At 38.4% G+C, this 27,206-nt stretch overlaps 1 protein-coding gene across 2 annotated transcripts in view; it reads right to left on the reverse strand.

Moving 5' to 3' along the window:
* Window positions 1-27,206, reverse strand: part of APP (amyloid beta precursor protein) — a 211,738-nt gene that overhangs the window by 78,438 nt on the left and 106,094 nt on the right. The window contains exons 6-7 of one of the 2 annotated variants that reach the window (XM_051625412.1): window positions 14,292-14,494; window positions 4,032-4,199 (exon numbers count right to left, since the gene is read on the reverse strand). In XM_051625412.1, coding sequence (XP_051481372.1) covers window positions 4,032-4,199; window positions 14,292-14,494 — 371 coding nt within the window. The remainder of the gene's footprint in view (window positions 1-4,031; window positions 4,200-14,291; window positions 14,495-27,206) is intronic. The other variant, XM_051625418.1, reaches the window with a different exon arrangement.

The raw sequence follows: 27,206 nt of genomic DNA on the forward strand, positions 1-27,206 counted from the left end.
AGTATAATAGATTACTTTTTAGTATGACAGTAAGACAGAAATAATTCCTTCAATAATAGCCATTTATTGTCTTCTGCTTATTCTTGTCAATACATACCCATTCTGAGGTCATTAAAACTGAATTAACTGCCTGATATATCCTAATGACTTCAAAGAAGCCATTACAACCAGTCAGACAGTAGAAGTTTGAGCCTTGAATTGAACAGAAACTGTAGACAGCATTGAACACCCTCATTAAAAATCAATAGAGAGAGAGCATGTGGCCTGGCAGGCTGAAAGAAATGGTAACAAGATCTTTAAATCCTTCTACTTCTAGGGCAATTATATACCAATTCCTATGTAGCTACCTGATGAATGAAAATAATTTGACAGTAGTAGGTCCTACCTAGCAGCCAAATTGCTTTTGAGCATTGGTCAAATTTGTTGATAGTGGAGAAAATCTTAAGGCTTTGCAAGACCAGAGAGATCCATGATTTCAAATCAAGGTAACAGACTTCAATAAGGAAACAAAAGAAAACATTTTTTATTTTTGTCCCATGTAGACAACGTGTAGAGAATACTAGTATTCAAAATTTCAGTATTTATAGTATATAAGTATTTAATGGTGACACTGAAACAGTAGATTAAACCAAAGGAAAAGGAAGTTATTTTAGGCACAGAAATAACAGGTGTATAGATCATGGTACAGAACACACTGAAATAACATGAAAACAGGGGAATAAAGTGTGTTCCTGTATAACTGAAGAGGCTTGGAAAGCATATCCTATAGACTCAGATGGTGTTTGAAAATCTACTGACAAAAAAAACCAGGTATCTATTCCTGTTAGATCTGGGAGATGTATTTTCAAAGGCAAGACCAGCTCTGTCTTTTCTCACTGTCAGTTGTGCAAATGAAGCCAAGCAGCTCAAGTACCCAACATAACTCTATTTTCCTTAAAAAGACTGAAAGCAAAAATTTGGAATGCCAAAGAAAACCAAGATAACTATTGAAAGAACACAGATGGTACTGCTCTTGGCATTGTTTTGTTGAACTGAGCCTAATGAAAAAAACCCCAAACAAATCAGCTCCCATGAGACAGAAAAGCATGTCCTGGCCTTATCTGGATATCCTAATGAATATCATATATAATAAACTTAGAAGTTGTATCTTCTTTCATTTCTGATTCCATGTGCTGTGAAGGAATTGTCAGTCTCAGGAGAGATCATTTATCCTCCCAGACAGCACAAGCTTTAACAAATTCTGCTGCCAAGAAGCAGGTTTGGAGAAGGAAGACAATCTAATTTCCAAGCTTCATTTAATCGATAGTATTCTTCCTAAGATCATGCTGAGGTCACTCCTTGTAGAAGATTTCCTGCACAAAGATCACTAGGTTGTTTGGAAGTGTAATACTGTAAACTCTGCTGGCTTGCTACTACAAGCAGTCAGTGCTATGATTTCACCTACAACCTGTACATGAAAGGCAACAACACTGCACTATCGAAGTGACAAATCAGAATCCAAGTTTCACAGTGTAAGAACAATTCTCATTAAGTTTGTGATGTAACTTCTCTTTCAGTCAACATCCTTTCCTCTGTGTAATAATTTTGCAGAACTATGAAATTTAGAAATGAAACTCTCAGATTTGAAGTGTGAGTAACTACAGCTCTGTATGCAAAATGCACAATCTTCAGGTATCTTCAAGTCTGCACATAGTTCCACTGCAGTATATGGACAAATAGATGCATCCATATGGCTCAGCTTGAAGGGCAGGAGGCAAAAGCAAGCTGTGAAAACTGGATGTTTAACAAAACTGCAATTCTGTAAAAATCAAGTCCTTATTTATGCTGTTGTCCAGTCTTCCTGAAATACTATAGATTTTTTAGCAATGCTGACAAAGACAGTAATAATTCTTAAATCCTACCAGGTTTGTGAAAAGGGTGACTTTTCCCAACAAGAACCAGCTTATGCAGCTTTTAGAAACTCTCATACTGGTCATAAAAGTAAAATGCTTAGCACTGAAGGCCAACGGCTATTCTTCATTTAATCCTACATTGTTGGACATGAAAAATAAAGATAAAGAACATGTGTCCCCCCAGCCCTCCTGCTTGCCTTTTGTTTTCTAATTTTCAAGGAAAGAAACCAGTACTGTCACAAGAGGTGTATTATCAGAGGTTGGTAACTTTAATTTGTTTCATACGGATCAAGGCAAACCTGAAGCATCCAAAGCTCTGTGCAGGTAAATCGTATTTAGTCCTGTTATTCTTCCCCTGCTGACTGAGTCACTACTTCCAGATTGTGAAGTAGAAGAAGGTTCAGTTTCTTATCTGTTCTCCATTATTAGTTTTGATAGCAATCGTCTTGTCTGGGATTCAATCACCATTTACACATGATACTCACCATCATGTGACTGAAAAAGGTAATAATCCTTTATAAATTCCTGTTGGTCATAACAGTAAACAATAAACATTACCTGAAACTAACTGTACAAGAGCTCAAGGGTCTTTTTTAGGCTTCAACATCTCTCACTGTAGTGCTTTTTCTATGCCTCTAATCAGCACAAGCCAGCTATCTTCAGTTTACTCCTTCCATGTCTACAATATGAACTGCTCATCAATACCACAATACCCTACATTTTTCATTGCATTAATATTTCTTCTTCAGAATTCTCTTTTTTTCTACTACCTTTCTAATTTAACTTGTTACAAAATCTGTTTTTCTTGTCTGTCACAGGACACTCAAAGACAAATCACGTTTTGCATCTCTAGAAGTGTCTAACCCAGGAACTTAATAGGTCAAAATTTCCTTCTTTTAGCAAATACATTATAGACCTCACTCCAATCTGCTGTGTAGTTCTTCTCTCTCTTCACTGCATCTTCTGTCTCACTGCAGAAGCTGATCACTGTCCACAAGCTATCCTCCTCACTCACCCTATGGTAGACTTTCTCCATGTGCCTCCATGGAGCTTTATCCTGAACAGCTCTAAAAGACGCTGAGATGAAATGCAGCTGGAGAAGCCCAGCAGCAATTTTTTTCCCTCCACGACAGCTCCTGCTCCAATAAAATACAGGTTGGCTCCTCTGCTGCACGACACACACTGCACACCTTGCTAGGGTTCTGCATATGTTTGTGTGTATTTCAAAACTTTTTGTTCACTGCAAACATTCCTGGGCACAGTCTGGAAAGTATTTTACTAAAAGGAGCCCTAACATGCTGCTTCTGTTCTGCTACTCCATGGGCCTGAGAGCAGGCATGGCAGAGATACACACTCAAGAGTGCATGTTGTCAAGGCAGATGAGAGGGGAGTGTACCAGAGGCTCCCGGACCAAAACCCAACTGATAAATCCAGCATCTGATTAATCAGCTTCAGTATCCTGTGATGGAGAAAGCCATCCTTCTCAAACCAAAAATCACAGTGTAAACACTTTTTATTCCTGGAAAATGATAATTAAAATATATGGTGTGTTAAAAAAAAGTAAGTGACAGGGGATTCACATTCATCCCCATGGCAGTCCTCAGGGAAACCTAAAAAACAAAAGTAATTTCTCCCTTTTATAGCAAACACACACAAAGTATTCAATCAAACTACAAACAAACACACACAAAAAAAAAACCTGGAAAGAAACCTTCTGTTATTTTAATTAGCTTATATTGCTTTGATCAGAAAAGGTCAGAAACAATACATGAAAACACACCACAAAAACTATGAGCTGTTTTTAAACTCACCTGCAGCTTCCCTCAAGTTTGTGATTTTTCCTGCACATGCACTGTTACATGCACAGACAGAGACACACAAAACGTCAGTCCACTTTGAGAGAAAATTAAGAGAAGGTGAGTGCAAAGGCCTTGACCCAAGGAAGTGTTAGGCTTCTAGCTACCTACTTGCAGACCCCCCCAGTCTACAGCACCAAGAAATCACCCACTACCATGCCGGGTTAGCAAGAGGCTAATGAGGATCTAGCAGTGAGCAGAGGTGTTGGACAGACCGCGGCCGGGGGGTTAGTGTGAGCCCAGCCCCACTGCGGGGCGGCGGGAGGCGTGGAGGGGCACTTACTGACACTGCCACAGACCGCCAAGCAGTACTCCTCCGAGTCAAAGTTGTTCCGGTTCCCGCCGCAGCCGCCGTAAAAGAAGGGCGCGCACTTTCCTTCGGCCACGTCAAAGTACCAGCGGGAGATCATGGCGCGGCAGGGACCAGTCTCGGCTTGCTCAGAGCACACCTCTAGTCATGGGAGACCCGGAGGAACCACATTTAGCATGGAAATGGTATTGTCTGGGTTTCTTAGGTGCCTCCCAATGTCCATGCGTGCGAGCGAGGAAGGAGAGACACCCAGGAGGTGTTTTGGGGAACGGGAAACCCTCCCCCAGAAAACCACCCCAGACACAAGGAAGGTAAATTTTGAACTGACTCAGATTCCTGCCACTAAGCCTCCTTAGTCTGCCTCTACTTCTATGGTTTTAAATACTTTGTCCACACACACTGGGGAGGTGTTGCCCTGAAACAAGCTCCAGCATAGTGGCAAGGTTACAGGCATGAAGTTTCATCTGTTTCCAGGCCAGAGAGCTACAACCACTGGCTGTCTGCAGGTCTGCTGATGGTCACAGGCAGATTCCTGTACCATCAGCTCACTGGACTTTTCTGGAAGATGAACATCTGAAAGCAGGAGGAGTCACTTATTTTCTTGTTGTTTTTTCAGCTATATAAGCCCCCTGTGCCCAAATTGGGAAGGCTTCCTAGCATATACAAGAGCAAACACAAGCCCAAAAATATTTCTGAGTTATAGAAGAGAAAAAAAGTATCTTCAGACACCTTTTTACACATAGTCACTACCAAAGAAACTCTGTCTTGCAGGCTGCCTGGCACAGGGTTTCTTTTCACAGGTTGAGGGCTCACATATATGAAATTACTGCCATAGCTTTAACCCATCCATGTGAGGTAATCTCAAACCCAGTGGATATACACAGGGAAAAAATCAAAACAGTTTGTGTTCATGTCGAGCTGCCACAGACTCTGCCTACATCCTGCACCACATGAAAACCTGAGGGAAGAACCGAACCACACAAATTAAAGAAAGACAAAATAAATTCTGTCTGCAGTTTGAAATTCAGCCAATTACACTTGTAAATGTATAGCCCTTTACCAATAATGTTCCAAACAGACAAAAACAGTTTTATCTTTCAATGTGCTGCATAAGTCATGTCAAATCTACATAACATTAAACACCAATACACCCTTCATTTGCTTTCATCCCACACACTGCATTGGCAGACAAACTGGTACGTTCAACTAGAGGCTTCTACATTCTCTGCATATATTTGAATTTGTGAAAGGCAGATCCCTAAGGGTTGAAATGAAGAAATATCAGTGCATTAGCACTGAAAATCCCTCGCACATTTATCACCTCTCAGATGTTGGGTACAAAGAATCCCACTTCTCAGTCCTGATCCATCATTTCACTCTCCCCAGGAGCCCCACATTTATAAATAGATTTTATGTTCAATTGTCATCAACAGTCAGTGTGTATACCTGTATTTCCTTACACTTACAGTTTAGGTATAATTACACGTGTTTAACATATTCACATATTGTATCTATAAATGATGAGAATCAATTTCAGGGAGCATACTTTTGGTTTAAGAGAAACAGATACAAATGTATGCAGCCATGAAGGATGTGCTACAAATGTCACAATTCTGTAACAAGCAATTAGGGGGAAAGGAATAGCAGGGGGTAAAGGAACTGTAGATCTGTAACTTAAGAAAAAACAAGTATATTTAACTGCACAACACATTTATTACAATTAACTGTATACTACCATATGATTAATTATAGACCACATTTAGTATTCAAGTGTTTCTTCTCATTTATTTTAAAATCAAATCCAGCCCTGCCATCCAATTACACAACCAGATACTCTCAAAAGCTAACTTTGCACAGCCTTGGAAGAGCTGTCACATGCCATTGAATAGTGACTCTTGACATTAAAGAGACAGGTATAAATGATTAAACAGAAAAGCAAAATTATGAAACTAAATAGTGGATTCCTGTTTAAGCACTGAATATTACTGGTATTGAACTTTGTCCTTTTTATAGATGCAGTGTATGTAAAGGAAGGTGTCCCACCCATGGCAGGGAGGTTGGAATGAGATGATCTTCAAGGTCGCTTCAAACCCACACCATTCTGTAATTCTATAAGAGAACTTTTGCTGACGGGAAATATCATTTCAAAAAAACACAAAGGTCTCAACAACTCAATCTTTCTTAATTAATGCTGACTATGGGCTGACCTCTACCCACACAGTCAGCCTTCTAGCATTCCCTCAAAATACTAGTTCTGCTGTAAAGCTGAGTTGTTTTCATTTTGCACTGTTGGTGTTACGGTTCACAGATTTAATCTGAAATTTCTTATAGGAACCTCTCTCACAGAAACTGCAGCAGATTTTTTTCCTTTTGCAAAAGCCAAAGTAGCCAACTATACTGCTATTGGTGAGACCTTAACAGTAATTATTTCACTGCAGAGAGAAATGGTCTACTGTGCAAACAGTTTATGACCTAAACGAAGACTAAACAAGAGAGGGAAAAAATGCTCTGGGTTACTGTTTCACAACTGCTGTTTGAGGGAAGTGTGTTGCTGGCCCAGTCTAGGAAACCTCTCACTGCTGTCATCCCTTTACCAGTGTCACCACCACCATCTCCTACTGCCCGTTCTCTGTGGAGGGCTCAGAGTAGTGTTTCTTCCCCCCTGCTTTGGGGCAAAGATACCTTTTTAAGCCACCTTCAATGCCAGTGAAATGCTCCCACTGCAGCTGCTCGTGGGCCAGTTGCTCCTCCCATGCCACCCAATATCCCCATCACTTGTCCTTATGGAAAAAAGCCACTGCATTTGATCCTCAGCTGTACCACCCCATCTGAGAAGATAGGGAAATGAAGTGCAGAGGTGGGAAATTCAACAAGTTCTCTTGGGCTATTAATCAAAATACCATTTCCCCTTCCACTCCTACTGAGTGTAGCAATTAATGCTCATGATGGATGAGCTACGGTATTTCCACAGATATTAGCTGCAGGCAGGCAGCATACACTCCTAAGTGATTAATCAAAAAATTAAAAGCTGTCTTTCCTTCATATATTAATCCTGCTGCTGAAAACTGATTAAAAGATTAGTAATTTTTTGCTACTGTGTAATTCAATTTTCCTGGTACCACAAATACTTTGTATCCAGTATAGCATTTGCTGTGACCTTTGCTTTGCTTAAGGATCTTGCTCACTCTCCCTCTTCCAAAGGTGCATGTTTGCCTTTGGCTTCATGAAACTGGATAAAATTAAAAAGGACAAGACCTCGCCATAATCCAAGTTCATAAGTAGTCTAAGTTCTGTTTTTGAATGCTTACAATATTCAAACCATCCTTCTTCAATCATAAAATTTCTCTCATCTTCTCTGTGTCCTAAACCAAGTTGCCAATACCTTCCTTCTCTGAAGCCTCAGATACAGTAATTTACTTCTGAGACAATCAGGAAAATATAATTTAACTTTTCTCATTCCAAACTTTTTAGACTTATTGCAGCCTCTTGATGCAAAAAGAGAAAAAGAGCCATTTCTAACCAAGAAGGTAGATAATTCCCTGAAGAACAGTGCTGTGGCAAACCATTTGTTATTTGCTTTAAAATGTATAGTTAAAATGATACACTGAAAACTAATCAGTTACACTAAACATTGGGACTGACTGTGTTATTTTTTCGTTGAAGAGCATAGACTTCAGCACTCTAGCAAATATATAGTCTTCAAGTATGTGACATTGATTTATAGCGGCTTTACACAAAGTACTTCCTTAAACACCTAACAAAATGCTGTAAGTAGAGCTAATTAGAAATCATGTGCAAACATATTAGATACTTTTGATGATCAGTTGCTTCATTACCATATAAATTGTTTTTTTCTGTTCCTTGAAAAAAAACCCTGATTTTAAATCAAAGTGAAATTATAATTGCTTTATTTCAAAATTTCAACTCCATGTTTTTTTTCCCACATGGAACTAACACTTACTTTGTGAATACCAATATTTTCAATCGAGGAATCTGAAATAAAATTTAAACTTCTAACGGGAGGAAAAATTAAAGCTACATTTACATACTTCTGTTGCTCTAAACACCAAGGTTACTCAGTATTTTCTTCAGGATTTGAATTTACATGCTCATGAGAACTAATCTCATTAAAATGCTGGCACAGTCAGTCCCAAACCTTAAACCAGAAATGAGATGTTAAAGAGATTTAAGAAAAAAGATGAAAGGAAAACCAAGAGGACTTAAGACTACCAACTCCAAACTGTCTCGGAACTTGGGTCCTATGTGTAGTTTACACCTCTGAAAAAACTCTTTAATGCTACAATACAACCATCATGCTGGTTTATTACAAGTTCTTTAATTTAGCCACAGTAATGGAGAACACATTGTACTGATGACTCTTTCTATACTATGAACCCTTGAAGTTTGAAGTTGACATTGTTAAGTGCATATAAATAAATCATACTGGTGGTGTGAACCAACTCACTAGCACTGGTATGTGTTTTCTTTGTCTATGTGGTTGTCAGTTCAAACTGTTTATCATAACCGCACGGGAAGCAAACAAATCTTAAACAGAAACATAAAACACTGAAGCTGCTTAAGTGTATGGGAGCACAGTCTTATATTTTACCATTTATATTTTATTAAAGAACAGAGTAATTGATGAAAGCAGAATGGCCAAAGGAACAAACCTCTCAAATATATATCATGAGGTATATGCTCTACTTTATCATGTGCTAGTATATGCTAGTACAGCTAGAGTAATTTTGGCTTGTGTGTTTTCAGCAACTAGGAGCTATTGTTTGAGGATATTAATACACATGTATCTATATTAAGTCTCCATTTTTTAACTAGCTGACAAAAATTAAACAAGAGTAAATGCACTCTGTTTTTAATTTAGTTATACTGTTTGTGTTCCAAAAAGGCACAATACTGTTTTGCTCAACGAATTAATCAAAAGGGAAAGACAAGATTATTTAACTGAAACAAAACTTCCTCATTTTGAATAAATGGTTAGAAGAGGCAGCCAAATTTTAGATTGAGTATTCAAAGACAAAAGTTAATTTCAGAAGAGGTTTTTGGAATTAGGAGAAGGCAGCTGTGAAGCTGGCACATACTCTAAGAATAAAGTTGGTGCACAAGCTACACAATTGCTAAAACACTTTCTACAGACAAAGTTAAACAAGCAGTATTATTACTTCTAAATGCAATACTGAAGAAGAGCACTTCTAAAACTGTTAAAGAACCTAAAATTGTAATTTTCATCCTGTGCAATTAAGATTTAATTTCTCTCTCTAAGGTTTCTTCTTAAACTACTGGAGGGGAATATTTGGAATATGAAAAAAAAAATAATTAATTGTATACTTGGCTAGAATACAAACACGATTCTGAAGTGGAACAAATATGTAAAAAACATTTTCTATTTATGTGTTCACAACACGACATTTTGAAACAAAGTGCCATATAGCTCCTACTGGTGGCCAGAACCCAAACAAAAAGTCCAGCTCAATTTTAAATGTAGATCAATAAAATGAATTTGCATATATTTTAGAAAAGGTAAAATTTCCACATAACATCCAGATTATGCTAACACAGCAGGACAGTGAACATGAGGATTAGCCCAAAAGTTTATTCCAGCCTTTTCACACAGCAAAACAAAATATTCAATTAGTTATTTCTTCAATATAGTAAAATGACATTTTCTCTAGCAAAACAGATTCTTGGGGGCTTTCTTCTGACAGGATGTATGTCAGATGAAACCACTCTATGCCCTCCAACCTTACTGAACTTACACTGTTACTGAATTTAGTACTTGAGTACAGTTGCCCTTGACTCAAAATAATAATCATACTATATTGCTTTTCTGTCAAGAAGGTCAATTACTAGATTAAAAATATTTTTTTCCAATTGCAGCACATCTTGGAGTACTATATTATAATGGAATAGCTGAGCTTTAAACTATAATGTCTAATTAAAAGCTGTCAGTGATTCTAATGCAAACCAATTAGGTTAATTTTATCAGCTCTTGTTCATATGTTAAGAGTAGATTGTCATTCTTAATGAAGATCTAACAAAAAAAAACAACAGTAAAGTTTTCATAATGGGTACTATTTAATAGCAAGGTACCTATGTTTCCTTAATACGGAATGCACTCACACATTTCCATTTTCCAACTAAAGCATACTGCATAGTTTTGAAGCAAATGAAGAAAAATTAACTACTGCCTTAGAAGAAAGATAACCTTTCAAAGAAAAAAGTGGGGCAAATCTATTTTTTAATGGAAAAAAGCCCAATTAACCTAGAATATGCTACTCACATGATAAAAATTATACCACTTGTAGGTTTAGAAATCAGGGTTAAATTCCCTTCCCTTAGAATAGACAGTAGCTGTCACTGAATGGATTTAAAGCCTTTTAGACATAAAAGTCTTCAGCAAAAACCCCCACGTTAGATCAATAAAGCTGAAAGCTACCATACAAGCATCAGACTACTTTCTCTTGTTAGGAAACCAGCATATGGCCTCTTGCTTGCAACTTCAGACTGTAAACACAGTTAAAACGTCACATCGAGCAGCACTGCTTAATCCAGTGGAATCAAGAGAAAGAAAAACCAATGGCCAAAGGGCAACACTATATGCTCGACGAGGCAGGTCAAGCTTATGCTGCTGAACCCCCTGCATCTGCTGACAGGCACACAAAGAAGCTTGCTGAGTGTTTTCTGCCAGGCTGCTGCATTGACCCCACTGCTCTCCTTTAAATGAGACCTGATCAACTGCTAGGTTGACTGGAAGTCCTAAACTGAAATTGCGTATTCTTTGTTGTATGCCAAGACAGATTGAGTTTTCTTGTCACCTACTGTGCTGAAGGAGAGCAGGAACAAAATCACAAACAATTGTACGTGACAGGGAAGCAGTGCTTCTGCTTGCTTCGCTTGTGCGCTGGAAGAATCACCTGGAGTATGGATGCCTCAGGAGCAGTAGCTCTGCAACACCCAAGATGCTGCAACAAAATCAAAACCTGCCTAAATCCTGGCCAGCAGAAAGCCCCCTCCCTTGCTCCACACAGAGACAAAAGACAAGAGTCACAGTTCTGCAGGGCTTCATAAAAGAGCCATACTCTCTTCAGCACAAATTCAGTGATAACATCTCCCAGTGAACAGAGGTGGGAAACATCAACCTGACATTCATTTCACACTTTGGATCCCTGCCACCTCAGACCAAAAAATGGCTGTATTTGACATCTGCACTACAGCAAGAGTACATCTGAAAGTTTAAACTGGGCTTGCTGCTCTAATTTATATGAACTGAGAGTAGAGATGGTCCTTCACAAAAGGCAGGAAAATGAATACTAGCAAGTACTGGGCTAAGAAAAATTGTTTCCCATCTTCTAATAAACACTATAGCTTATAAAAATACGGTTGCTGTGGAAACTGAATGAAAAGACTGTTGTCCTGCCAATGATGTCTCCCATTCTCTAGGCAAGACTAACTTCCTTTTCACTGGAAATAAGTTTGCAAGTAGTTCTGCTATTGCTATTCTCATCACAATTCATCAAAATATGCATAGAAATAAAACTGCCTAACAAATTGATTCTACAATAGCTCAAGTGTCTTTAAAGTGTAACATTACATTTATGCTTTTCAATTATTTATGGTTGATGGCAATCATTCTATTGATCTGGGAGAGAAAGGGCTCACTACCAGCCCACAATGAGATCCTAATTTATGGCTTCAAAACAGTTGCTCTTCGTTGATTCCGTGTATGAAAAGCAACTCCTATCAAACTGAACAAACTCCTCTCTTGTGTTCTTTAATGCTAATGACATAATATGAATTACAGTTTCATAGAGCAAATATAAAACTGTCTGTAAAGTGAAGATCATCCTAGGACATGTTTTATGAACTGCACTTGGTAACGTTTGGGAAAAGTAGCCTGAACAGAGGTCGTGTCCATGAGAACAAAGCTCTGACATGTAACACCATCTGGAAAGGCTTTCAAGTTGCCTCCACAGGACGGACTACTTCTTAACATGTACATTGTCTATAAGGTACCTCTGCTTCTTCCATTTCCACTGGCAGTGCTAAACTTTTCTTTTTGCAACACCAAGACAACAGCAGATGCCCACCACAGAAGTTCCTGTGCAGGATCTGCTGGAGGCATCAGGAAGACAGGGGCCCCGTAGGAAGCTTTCTCTCAAGAGAGACAAGGGGAATTAAAGCAAGTCCAAGGCTTTAAGTTACTTGGACACTTCCACACTTAGAAATAAGCAAGCATTTCGCATAGTGCAGCTCTGTCAGACACCAGTTATGCACACTCAGGGACTATCTTGGCACCCTCCATGACTCAGGATGGCTGGAGGTCAGAAAGCCCGAAGGGTTGTGGCAGAAATGGGCTGAAAACTTGGATTGGTAAGAGATTCTCCTTACCTCGTTTGCAGCAACACATATTTAATTCACAGTCACCTAAGGTGGGAAATTTTAGACTTGGAAAAAACAGGACAATAGCATTTCATTATCAGCTAGCAAGAGTAGACATTTCTAAAGGATTTGTTAAAGGTGAATTCAATGGTTTGCCTCATCTCTTTTATATTTTACATTCATATTATTACACACTACTTTCCTGAAGGCTAAACATCTTAACCTCTTTGAAATGTCAATCTCAGTAAAGAAACCTATTCTACTGAATTTGTCCTCATTTCAACTCATCCAAAATCCCATTAAAGTCAAGTGTACTTCCCCTCTCTCCCCTCGATATTCATTTACCAGCGAGAACAGGGTGTTTTATCCCCAGGTGGTGAAAGCTCACATATGGAAATATATTTAATTGGTTTAAAGATTTAAACATAATTTCCTCCCACCCGCTCCTCACTGAAACGGCTCTCCAATAACTGAGCAAAACACTCAACACTGTTATATAAGACAGAAAGTCACAAGACTGCATTGCCAGCCTTCGAAACATTTGCAAGTGTTTAGCAAACCATTACCACTTTTGATTAGCAAGCTTATCTGCACGCAGATCTAACATAAAAATGTAACTGAAGTAACTCGGCTTTTTCCAAAGTATCCACTGGGCACTCTTCTGCCCTCTGCGTGTGTGAGGAATCATAGCCAGCAGTCCTCTGCTCCATACCTGCTCTGCCAAACACTGGCACCACAGTTCAAGAGAAAAGGAAACCACCACATGCAAAATGGGGGGAGTCCATTGGCACTCCAGTCCCAAGAGTCCCCAGAGGCAGGGGCTGGGAAAGTAAGGAGAGAGGAAAGGAAGCATGGCAGATGCTTTCTAACTCATTTCACAACCATCTCAACTGCTGCCATTTTGACTCTGCCTCCTGCATGGCCCAAGTCTTTTCCTTTCAACAGCATCCTTTAATCTAATTTTCTGCCATCATCTCCAGCCTTTAGGGGTAAAAATGTAAACATCACAGAAAAAATGGCATCTATTTTACTGAGTTTTACAACTTATGAAATTGTACTTATTAAAATAGAAATGCAAGGATAATTCATTCAAATATGTATCATAGGAGAAATGTGGCATTTAAAAATATCATGTTGCTATGTAGTCCACAGACTAGGGTAAAATTAAATGTATAAAATGCAGTTCTGTTAATAACTACAAAGTATAATGAACAAAAAAAATTCTAGAAATGAAGAATTCTTTCTCACTCCATGTTTTCTTTTTTGGATAATGCATCCCTATTTCCTCCTCCCCCTCCAAAACAACTAATTAGTTAGATAGCCTTTTCTGCATAGCTATTTCTGAATTCACCTAATTTTACTGAATTACTAGTTCATGGAAAACTACTGGACACAGGAAAACAGATATTGAACAGATATCACACAAAATGACTAATCACTCCTGTTAATCTAAGAGACCAAACCAGCTAGTGCTACCTCTTGCTTTGAACTGTCATTCCTTTCCTCTGCAACACATGCACATGATAACCCACATATATACTTTTCCTTTGTTGTTTGCTACATATGGCAGTCAAACTTTACTTCATGTTATTCTAAAATAAAACCAGCCTTTCTGCTTCCATCCACATCATACACAACGACCACACTTCATAAACACCTCCAAAGAACAGATATAATGGGAAATGGGAGAGGATTCAACGTGCCAATTACAGAAGCCAAAGCATAACAATGCTGCTACTTGGTTATTTTGCTGTTTGGAACATTTTTCGTAGTAAAGGGCAAACATGCAAAGTAACAGGATCAGTTTTCCAGCCCCAAGCTAAATGCCCATGAATTTACCTCTGACAACCTCTTCCACAGACTCTGTAGTTGTGGTGGTAGTGGTTGCAATACTGGTAGTTCTTTCGGTTGCCTCCTCATACTCTTCCTCTGTCTCTTCTTCAATTTCATCACCATCATCATCATCGTCATCAGCATCTTCATCTTCCACAACGGTTAGCTCCTCATCTTCTTCTGGTTGTTCTTCTACTACCTTATCATCACTAAATGAATAAAATCATAAAGATCTGTCAGTAAAAGGAATATTTCAAGACAACAAGGGAGAACATTTTATTCAGAAACTTTATAAAGACAAGAATTTACCTCTGTCTTCATCTCAGTCCCTTCCTCCCCTTAAATAAAAAAAAGTAAGCAGGGACTCTGGAACATCCCAATAAGTAAGAAATCAGAAATGCTAAAAAAAGTCAACATTAGCAATGCAGTGAGAAAACTAGCAAGATGCCAGACTGGAGCTCCTCCTTTTGCACAGGGATGGAAAAAGAAGCCCTCATCAGTACTACTGTATTTTGACAGCTGAATAACACTCCAAACATGCTCGCTCCATGCTGCTGTCAAGAAATTAATTTTTATTCTGAAAGAAGCTCAAATTAGCTCAAAATGCACTCAGCTTTTATGGACATGGAAATGAGAGTTCCTCAGGAATTTCTCACCCAGAAGACACCTTACTCGGAAGCTCACTGTGGACTACCTCACATGCCATTGACAGAGGACTACCAAGGGTTGAACTGACCTAGAATTGTCTACACTGACTGCTAAGTTTTTTGTTCTGTTGTTAAAAATTGTGTTGTGTGAACAAAACAGCCATTTCTATGGGAATAGTGCACAGACCTGTTTTCAAAAAGGACAGGAAGGAGACTGAGCAGACATGATGCTGGAACTCATGCTTCAGCTGACTGTTTTAATCTTTGAGGTTTTATCTCCTTCCAGCATCTCAAAGCAGACAGTGACCACATCATCACCTGTCAGGATGACGGAAACTGCAGCTCACTATCAGATGCATTTGGTGGCTTAATACATCCAGAACTTTCTGGGATCACTCTTAATTTTGAATGATATACAGACAGTAGGCCAAAAAAAGTATGCTCAGATGCTGCTACTGTCACTTTTGAAAGGCTTCCTAACTCAGTGCCCAGCTGTGGCAAGGTATCAGGTTTGTTAACCTGATCTTCTACTCAAAACTCACTAGTAATGAATAAATTATTTTTAAACATTGAAACATCCAGTGACTTTTTGTCACTTTTAATACACAGTTCTTCTTCCATCTTTTTTATGGCATCGCATATGCTTGAACAGCCTTTAATGTGAAGCTAGCAATTTCTCTCCTCATTTCAGAGACCAAGCATAAAGTATTTCACTTTATAAAAAGTTGCCTACTAAAATTTTGGAAGTGAACTCAGAGCAAAAAGGAGAATCTTTCTTAATTGGGTACTAAGAAATTAAAATAATTATTGACAAAAATCTGGTATGCCATAGTAGGAGAAAGTTAAGTAAGTCTCTATCCAAACAGGAATGAATTTCCTGCTCCTTTCTCCTCTAAATATTTGGCCTCTGGAAACACAAGAGAGACTTGAAGTAATAATGAAGCTTTCAAGCCCAAGTATAACTGATGTGGTAATAGCTAACTTGCAGAGGAGTCTGAATAAGGGATGACCTGTTTCCATTTACATGGGAGAAAGACTGAAAAAGGGGGCACAACACCTCTGGGTTCTCCTTTTCATTTCTGGATTTAAAAGAACTGGCTTAGAAATTTCATCACCTTCACTGTGTGGTTTTTCCCTGCCATTTCAATTTCAGTATGATGAACATTTTCTCTTTTGTTTTCCCTAACTCCTTTTTCAACAATAAGTTTCTTGTACTTATATTTCTTACCATGTATTCCACATGGTAAGAAATACATTTCACATGTACTTTTATGACCATTAAAAACCTGTACACACACTATCACCTTACAACTACAAGACTGAGGTGAATTTTTAAGTCCAGTTTCTGATCTCTAGGTTAAGGTGCTTCTAATACTGGTTAGATACAGACACTTCAACTAGGCATGTGGAGTATAAGACATGCAGAATTTGATCAAGAGCATCAGACACCATACGCCTTTCAACATTAAAGAAAGTTGCTCTCTGTCATCTCTCACCTAAGGTACAAACACATCATGCTTTTAAAAAAGTGCAATTATTTTTCCTCTTCCTTTCACATGAAGGATCACTCTCAGATACTGGCATGCTTAGAAAGTTAAAAAAGGACAACAAAAACAACTTAATGAAATAAAGGAAAATCAATTAGTCACATGGAAACCCACTTCAAAAATAATTTGTATGTGTGCATCCCATATTCATCTGTTTGTAGCTACACAAAAGCAATCAGCTCAGCAGTGTCAGTCCACAGCATTTTGCTGGGAAATTCTCAGCATCAAGGCCAACCTTTTTATTATTTTTTAAAAATTTTTTTTAGAGGGTGTGACAGTGAAGGGTGCAGGATGAAAGAAGACAGTTGTCTGTGTATTTTTTGGCTATGCTCACCATTATAGTAGGCCCTGGTTCCCTCTCCCATAAATTACCAAAGTAAATGCTATGGGGTAGTCCCCACCTGCATGTCCTTTATGACTTGCTCCTTGCTGAATAACCTGACAAGGTTTACCTGCGAAGGTAAAAAAAGCCAGAAGTGATGCAAGATTACAACAATTTATTGTCTGGCTCCTGAAAACATTCTAAAAAGCTTGCACAAAAATGCCTATTCCTTGTACTATTTTAATCACTCCTAGAAAAATTATGTATCTGCTAGCAACGTATTCTGCAAGACTCTATCACACGGGTAATACTTCACAGGATTATATTTTATTGAAAGTTTCAAGAATAAGGAACAAAGAAATTAGAATACTTCTAAGTGGAAGTGAGGGCCTTGCTATATACTTATAGAATTAAGGTGCGTGAAATTGGGCTTTAGAAGGTAATTTCTCTATTAAACAGGTTTTAAAAACTCTCACTGTACAGAAATGTGAAACTACATTCAATTTCTAAAGAAGCCCTCCAGACCTTCCCTACAATTAATCATATTTCCAGCTGCCTACTTTATTTTCATTTATGCAATAAGTTAGTGCCTCCTACTTATACTGTCTTCCAAAGAGAAAAAGATGGGGAGATGAAATACTTACTATATGCTCTCTTAAGTTTCTTCTTGAATGAAGCCAAATACCAGAAACTAACTGGACTGGCATTCTGGCAGTTTAATCATGCTTAGCTATGCCACACAGCACCACAGACTAAATGGCACGAATACACAACAGGCAGGGATGTATCCTAGCAAGCCCTAACAGCAACAACAGCAAGAGCTTCACATTAGGTATCAAGGCTACTCACTAAGTCACACACTCTGAAGAGTCAATCACAGTAACCATGCTCAGCAGTGCAAGCAGAAGATGAAGCCACAGTTCTCAAAAAGAGAACTCAGAAGCCACAGTTATGAAAGACATGAGAACAGCAACAATATCATGTGGCCCCTTAGCAACAGTCCTCAGGAGGCGGGGGAAGGAGATCCCTCAATATTTGTCAGTAGCCAGGGGACTTGGAGACTCGTGCTTAAAACACAGGTTTAATATAAATGCTACTTCTGTCTTCATAGAATCTGTTGCAAGCTGGTACTGGGGGTACATGAAGATGCAGGTAGCATTGTGTGCTTAATGTATTGCTGTTGCAAACAAGGACAGGGGGAGGACTCCATATATTCTTAGTATTAGAAAAGGCACTATGTCATTTAAGAAACATGAAAAATTATACTTGGTTTTAATTCTCTGGATTTAACCACTGTTACCATCCTGGCTGCATGCGAAAGGGACAGGAGAGAAAAACAGAGCAGGGAATGAACTTAAACATCGGGAATAAAGCATCTAAACTTTTCAAATAGGGACAAAACTCTTTCTCTTGCACAGTATGTAGAGCTGTTTCTCCCTGTTAAGCTAACTGCTCTGGTACCATTCATGTTTCCCGATTAGCTCCACTCCGCTGCTGTTTCCCAGACAGAGCATCTAACTTCTGCACACCTTTCACCCATTAATCAGTTCAAATCCACTATTTTTTTAACAAAGGTTTACTAACAAATTAATGCAGAAACTGATATTTTTCTCAGAAGTCTTGGGAGTTTTATTGAATAATATTACCAGGTGCACTTACTTCCTGGTATTATTATTTATTACATTTTATCTTCTTCAGTAAACAAATATGACACAGTCTTTTTTTCTCCTGGAGCCACAATACCTTGACAGCTTTTTGGTACATTCCATTGATACTGTCCCAGTCAGGGTTTTATTAGCACCACAGACTGCAGTGTCCGGTTTACAAGAAATTGTTAACATTTCACCTTAGCTTAGTGGTGCTTGTGAAAGAATTCTTCAAAGGCTGTTCAAACTAAAATTACATGTTACACTGATAAGTTCACAGATTTGTAAAGCTGCATTGTCATCACCTGAATTCAACAGTTCAGCAGTAAACAACGGATATAAGTTGTTAGGCTTGATGCAGCCATGAAAATACCTGCAACCCCCCACCTCACCAACATTAGTGTATCTCCATCTCCTGTCAGTGAAGATTTCCTTTCATGGAAGAAGTCATTGTAGCTTTGAACCTTTCACTTTCAGCCTCCTCACACACACAAATCCATTCCCACTATCATGGAAATGATGCTCCCCTTGAGTATCCTGGGTCATCAATACAAATCATCTACAATCCTGTGTGTGGTGAAATGGGGCATTTGAAGTACCCCCTTGCTGTTCAAGAAACAGGAAGATATTGGTAAATGAAAGTGTACTTTCCATGTTTCAATAAGCTACAACAAGGACAGAAGCACAGATGACAAGAACAGTGAGTTTTCTTTCTAACCATGTTTCAGAACTCAAGGGGCTGCAGTATAACCTATGTTTCAAGAGGCTTCTGTCTGCAACTATAAATTTCAGACAAAAATGTGGTAAAGTTTTCCATTTAGGATAACAAGTAACTATGGACTAACTGCTGGTTTGGGGAAGTGGCTCACATTTGTCTGCAATAAATGCTCATCCATTTGGATGTATTTAAACCATGATTTTGCCAAGTAAATTGAACGAAAACATACACTCCATCAGTGGCTGAAAAAGGTGTTCAAGACAAATGTTTTAATATGTGGCAAGATTAGCATTCACTACACTTTGCAACCACATTTTATTGCAAATAGATTCCGTCTGGACTGTGGTTTCTTTACCAGCCACCAAGCTTGAGCAAATAGCTGGGGAAAGCTAATTCCAAGAGAGGAACCAAAACAGCAGTAGCAATGAGCTGCCATCTGCCTACACAGAGCAAAGCCATGTATGTCAGCTCTAGACAGCCATGGGAATTAACATAGGAGAAGCAGCTGCTGCACTTGCAGCCTGTGCTCTTTCAGCCTAACAGGCCAAGATGATGGCAATTTATGCATCCACAACCTTTACGACTGCAGGTGCCATCATCCCAGTTTCCAGCATCTTGTGCTTCAAGTTCCCAAAAGCACAAAAAAACGTTCACTCTATCACAGGTCCCCCAAATGAACTCCAGGAAACATGTGATGGGACTAGACTGTCTAGCATTCAGCCCAGATCTAGCTTTGCTTCAAGCAGAAGACTTAATGATTGATGATCACAGATACAGATTTAACCCCAGGTATAGGGAAGTTCCAGAAAAGAAAGTTGTTTAAAGTGTGGGAGTGCCAGTTTCACAAATTGAACTCTGAGCTTCTTAATGCCTTAAAAGGAAATACAAAACATAAACACAAAGCAAATTATAATAGGACACATCCGTGGAATCCAAACAACATGGTGAATGCATTTGAGATGACCTAATTACCTGGTTTTTGGTTAAAATCAAATCAGAAAGCTAACGGGCAAGGTACCAAATTCTCCCTCAAAAAAACCGCACATCAGAGGCCTGGGTATTTCCCACCTAATATTTTTCCAAATCTTGCATGCTAGAAGTTGTTCTTCCAACTGAAAAAAGAGATTTCTCAAGAACTGAGTTTTAATCCACCACTGCAATTTTCTCTGAATGGTGTCACTAATTATACACAAGTCATCACAGGAACTACTCAAATGTAAAGACTAAGCCACTAGTGCCACTGGCACATGAGCACTCACCTCACTGTACCTTCTGTTATTTAACTTCAGCTTTGCCACACTAGCCAACTTCAAGACTAAGTAGCACTTAGTGAAGTTGAGTATCCAGGTAATAAATTTAAACAAGAAATTTCAAAGTAATTTTGCATGGGGTAGAAATAAGGACCATGTGAAATGAAGATTCCAGCATTCACTGTTAAAGTCTAGGAGTAGGGAGTTACACTAAAAAGGTGTGTTCTCCTGAAGTATGGGGGTCAGTGAGAATGGAAAGCAGGGCAACAACTAAACGGCACTGCAGTTACGAGATTAGACATGGAACCAGGAAAGAAAAACATATGCCAGACCTGCAGTCTATGTAACTGATCTTTTAAATGGCTTATTGGCATCAAAGTCTGGAAAGTTACAGTGATTTACAGAATTCAAAGTCTGACCCACAAGGTACCTCAGCAAAAATGTTTCTGGTCTATCTGTTAAGTGACCACAAAAGCAAAAACTACCTTGGGTATTTGCATTAGGGCTGGATTATACAAGGTGAGTAAATCAGGTATCTCACAATAAGAAGCAATAATGTGATATTCAGGCACACATAAACACCTATTAAGAGACAGTTACACTTTAAAGAACTCAGATCAGTATCTTCTGTTGCACAGCAAGTCAGGACAAGTAATTCATACTGTCTAGTATTTTTCAGACATTCATTTTGTCACTCTTAGTTATTTTCCTTTTTGTTATTCTTTACTGTTCTGTTTATTTTCACATTTTCCAATAGAAAAAAAATATTGAAATAAGCCACTTCAAGAAGTGTCACACAGCCTGCTTTATCAAACCACTGAATTATGTGATTCAGACTGTCTCCTTTTACTGTATCTTTTTAAACCTTTTAAACAAAAACAGCTCCAACAAAGTGCCTGGTTAACTTTGATAGAAAACAAGTTGCACTAAACAGTTTTTAATCTAATTTTTAAATACAACTTTTATAAAAAACAAACATATTCCTTGCCCTACTGCCTCTGACAGACACGTTTATCTTCTTCCCTGTACCTAAACAAGAAGGTATACTTTACATCATTAGAAATTTCCTTCCACAGCTGACCTGCTTTAAAAGATGGGTGTACAAGGTAGCATGCAACATTTGATCTTGTGCATTTGCAGAAGGTACCTGTTGACTGATATGCAAGAACTCTTTTTCAAAATTGACCTAGTTTTCACTCTGGAACAAAGCCTTTGCTGGTGCTACTATTCTGACAGTTTCCTTTGGAAGATGGAGAATTCAGCATTGACCATGTCATTTTTAGACACAGTCAGACTAATAATGTATTTAATCCATGATTTCTTTCTGTTATTATTTTTGCTAAAGAGTAACTTAAAAAACAGAAAAGTAAACATATGTGCACACACAAAATCAGGCTCTGTGAGCCCGATGACACTGAACAAATATTAAATTCAAATTCCTGACATCAGAAATGTATTAAGACTGAATGTGATGGAAGAGGGCAGAGTGAAGGTCACCTGTGCAGCTCTATTTCAGCCAGCCTGAGAATCAGCAGAAAAAACTCTATCTATTACAAAATGTTTGTTTCCACAAAACTTCTTTTCCAGTCAGCATGGACTACTCAGCATCTCTTTGTCCAGCCTGCTATCCTATGGCTTATTTGTGACAAACCATGTAAATTCTGTACCAAGTGAAGTACTTGCCCTGTTTATGGAAATCGTTGTCTTGGTACCCTCACACAACAACAGGGTAGAACTGAAATGATAATTTTGTTTTACAATTGGGAAAGCAAACAAAAAAAAACCACAAGAGGCATGTAATAACTCTGGATGTTCACTTTAAGATACTGAATAACATTTTTCAGAGAATGTGTCATCTTCAGCTCTTCAAATACAGCTGTCATAGCAGCAGCTGCAAGAGGCCAGGACTTCTGCTTCATGTAGCCAAAAGAAAAAGGGACATCTTTTGTATAATTTTTTTAATTGTGGCCACAGCATGCCAAGCCTAGCAGAGGCTTTCATGGCAGATGTAAGCATAGATCCAGAGCTCCATGTCAACATTTTACTGTTTTAACCTGTTCCTCTTCACTCAGCGCACAACTTGAGTGTTATTTTTTTGTTGGCAGTGATCAAAATAGAGATCACATGTAAAGAAATTACTTGTCATAATGTGAACTGAGCCAAAATACTTGCATTCGAAATTAGAAACCCATTATGTCAGGAAAAAAATACAACCAACCTGTATGTTCTTGCTGTTTCATCCATGTATTCAACGTGTGTAGCCTTTGATATGATGGCAAAGGAAAAAAAATACTTCGTACAAAAAATGCTTTACTACACAGTACTGTTAATAGCATGGCCTCACGTGAGGTAGACTTCTTAAATTTCCACAAACCATCCCGATGCTGAGCTCTTACTTCTAGTACAGACTGCAAGTATCACTGAAAGGTAAAACAGAGCAGGGACTGCTGGCTAACTTTATGGAGGGATACACAGCTATGCATCCACCAGCACGCACTCATGCTGGTGTGACAGTACATGTTAAAAAACCCAACTGGATTTCTCACTTCCCATTTTCTTCATCCATTATAAACAGTACAGTGCTTGAAATGGTATCATCAATGAATATGTATCAATATGTTACAAGAGCTTCTGGAAACATCTCACAGACATATCAAAAGGGTTTTTTTAGTTGATTACTACAAAAACATATAGAGGGAATCTTTCTTCCCCACATTTCAGTTATCACAAGTGACAACTTAAAATTGTTGCCTATTGGCTCTGTTTTGTGAGGTCAAAAAAACATAATCCTTCTTTGCAAGTCAACCTTCTACTAAAGCTTGATACTATTAATCTCCTGAAACAAGCTCAACATTCACTGAGGTCATATAGCTAGCCTGCACAGCTAACCATTTTCATCAAAGGTCATGAAAGCCTGGCTATCTTCTACTCATCACTTCCTCAATTAGATTAGAACTCTCCACCCATAGCCTCATCCATCACTTCAGTTAGTGCTTAATACTCAAATGGTGATTGGATTTGCCAGCTCAGCATTGATGTAATTACCTCTCAGAGCTATGTGCCCTTTCATCAATTTCATTCTGACTTTACTTGTCCTAAGGAGAAATCCAACACTTACCAGTCTTTCTAGAGTCATTAAAGCCCTGGTGTTTCTATGCTTTCTGAATTTTAACAACCTCATCATTAAAAAGGAAAAAAATAATTGTTATTATATAATGAACTACTCAACTATTAAGTAATAGAAAACATGAGAGACAAACCAAATTAATGTAAGAATGTGAGACAAAGAATATGCTAATAGCATATAAAATACATTGATAGGAAAAAACACTTCTAGGGTTATTCAACATAAGGAGTACCGTTATGCCTATAATTTGGTGATGCCTTAATTTGTAAAGAAAAGCAATGAGGTTTTGTAACTTAAATACTTACAAAAACACAGAAGTTCTCAGGTAAGCTGTACCATTAATAACGTTTTAGAACAGGTATGAAGCATTTTATTCCAGCTTCTAACAGTTCTACTACAATAATCCAGAGGATATGAACTTCTGACCAATTAGCTGAAAAATGTTACTGCAAAAATCAGAACAGCTTCCACACTACATCTCCTAAAGAATTCAGTTCCTCTAAAATACCAGTTCAGTGATGGACAATTCACAACTGCAAAATCCACCTCTTTCAATAACTGGCATTAGCCTATCCTGATAGTAAACTTCAGAGAAAGGAACAAAAGCAAGAAAAATTAAGCAAGCTTGTAATTCCTAGTGTTCATTTTAGAGCACTGACTTCCAATTAGGAACAATTTGCATTAATAGAGCTGATGAGATTACTGCCTCTGGCTGTGCCCCTCACTGCTCCTATGTCGTGGATAACAGAGCTTCCCACCAAGCAGACCCTGAACCACTGCAATAGTTGTTGGCACAAGGTTCAGTTTTCCTTCAATTTTTAGGGGCATGAACACCCTACTGTTTAATCTGCAAAAAGAGGAAATCATTTTCATTATTGAATGGAAAAGGGAAATCCAAATGCAAGTAATTTCCTGCTTCTAAGTCAGAACCTGCAGTACAGACCCTTCTTCCAGCTTCACATCTGGCTCACCTTTACTATTCAAGTGCTTGGGAAGCAGGAAGTAACATTTTTATATTTTAAGTATTTTGCTTTTTTAAGGAATCATTTAGGAGATTCCCACTGCAGTGTTTCTCACTGAAATTTTAGAAACTGACTTTCCAGCTTAATGAACAAGCTTACATCAATGAGAATGTTTGTTTTAACATGAATGACAAGATGGCTTGAAAACAGATGAATACTCAGCTGAGACAAAAATGTAAATTTTCTTTTGCCTCCAATAAGCGTGTTTCTAATGAAGAATTTAGCCTCAGCATTTCCTTTTTTTCTTGATGAATAATGTTTATTTTTTTTTTTTTAGCTTTAGAATACCAAAAAGCTTCAAAGGGCTCCAAAAATCCCATTTCTATGTTCTTCACACAAGTCTTTTGTGCTCAGAGCTGGACTTCCAACTAAGCCTGATTTTTGACTTAATGCTTCAAGACAACATTAAGAACCATGGGAAAGAAGGAAGAGAAGGAGGGAAGAACAGTCAAGAAACATAATGTCACAACATACAAGTATGAGGAAACTGGAAGAAATTGGAAGGATTTAAGCAGTTGTATAAATCTAATCTCAGAAAGATCTGCCCCCTCACGTGATTTCTTCATCAACAACACTCTATATCCAGACATTATTCAGGGCTTGAGTCTTCCTCAGCCTTGAAGCACTGCCCCATAGCATGGGGGGTGAGGGGAGGTCTGAAACCCCAGAGGCCACACAGCTGCAGGAGAGGTTTGCTCCAGGTCTCAGAAGTCAGCCTCACTGCCAAGGTATAGAACCAAAAGACACCCAGCTGCTGAAGACCAACACAAGAACTATGCTTGAAAGCCTGTCCACTAAGGCTCTCTGGGGACAGAACACAGAAACTTCTCTTTGAAATGGGTGCAAGCAACACATATCAACATCACCATCATCACCCTCCTTGTCTTCCCAATTTTTTCTCTACATTCAATCTGTGTTTGTTTCTTCCAGCTCTAATTCAAATGTGAAAGAGACTGAAGTACCCATCAGAGTAAGATTAGACCATTTTGGTTACTTTCTATTAATCTCCTTGATCTGTTACTATACCATGGCCAGAAATATGCCTGCATTAAACATTACCCTAAAGGCTCTTTTTTGTCATGCTGTATTTCCAGATACATTTCTGGGGGCATATGAAGAGACAGATAAGCAGTGGAAAAAGAAGAGTGAGAGGGACATAGGGAGATGTGATGGGGAGAAATGGGGCAAGAGGATTTCATGTTTTGGACACTCCTTGTCTATGAACAACATAAGCATAGAGAACACCCATGCTGACTGTAGCATTTACCTGCTTTCACCTTCATTCACAATGAAAACGTCGACATCTTCCCCACTCTTGCCTGCATGAAATCTTCCACTGCTCTGGCTCGGAGAGACCCAAAAAAGGAGAACTGCACAATAGCTGGTCAAAGTTCCACTTGCAAAAGGAATTTCCCAAGTACAGAAATTACTAAACACCTCTAGATTTTAATTCTAAAATTTGAAGACTGTATACTACTAAATTCTAATATTGTATATTACTAAAGATACTTGCATATATGTCACTATTTAGACTTAGCCATTTTTCAAAGACACGTGCCACAGGCAGATATTCCAACTGCCTGCCTGCCTACTTTGTGTCAAGGCAGTAGCATGACATATCACGAGGACTCAGTGTGCTGTTGTATCAGGTCAGGGCACTAGAAGACCATAGCCAATTTAAACACACCTTCTGACAGCCTGATTTAATGACAGCACTCCTGGGAATTTCAATTTTAACTAATTTGACATTGAGGTTAACTCACAGACATTTCTGAAGGAAGACACTAGGTGTTGACAGCTCTGTACCACTTTAGTCATGGATAAAGACATAAAAAGAGCTAGAAAGCGGAAGAAATGAAATATACCTTTCCTTCATGTCAAGTCATGATCTCTAACAAATTACTCAGCAAATCAGTTCTACTGGGCCCCTGTGACTCCTCTTCCCCAAATGCTAGAACAAGGCTGGTAATTCAAAAGCATGGGGTCTCACCTGGAAACAATTCAGCATAACAGGCACATAAACAATGCTGCTTTCACCATTAGAAAAAACTGGTAAGTTTTAAAAGCCTTTCAGGATTTCTTGGATTAGAGTTGAAGGAGGCAATTCTGCAAAAAGTCAGTTTTTCCAGATACAGCTGACACTGTATTGGGTCAAATGGGATACAGCACTTTAACTTCTTTCTTGCAGCATCTGGGAGATGAGCACTCATCCTTAAGTTCAGACTGGAACAGGGTTGCAAAACCAGAGAACAACATGTTTACCATGCTATGCAGCATAAATTTATTGTAGGTTTACTTCACAGATTCCTAATTATCAGCACAAAGTGGACTGCACCCTTTTGAATTATTTATGTAGCAAAAAATCTACAGTATTAACTATCTTAATGGCAAGTATGAACCAACTATAAAACTTCACTTGGCTCAATTTATGAGAAACCATAAATCAAACCCTAATAAAATACACTACTCCTTACAATGGAACATTTACAACACTACCCAGTCATTACATGAGCCTGAACACTAAACAGAAACATTTAATTTGGCCTAGCCATTTGTGGGAAAAACAATGAGAAATTCAATCTCCTATTTTGGACCTTGAAAATAAATTCATATTGTCTAGAAAAGTGAGAGTTGGCTGAAGT

Source organism: Apus apus, chromosome 1 (assembly GCF_020740795.1).
Source record: "Apus apus isolate bApuApu2 chromosome 1, bApuApu2.pri.cur, whole genome shotgun sequence".
In the NCBI taxonomy this organism is placed as follows: domain Eukaryota; kingdom Metazoa; phylum Chordata; class Aves; order Apodiformes; family Apodidae; genus Apus; species Apus apus.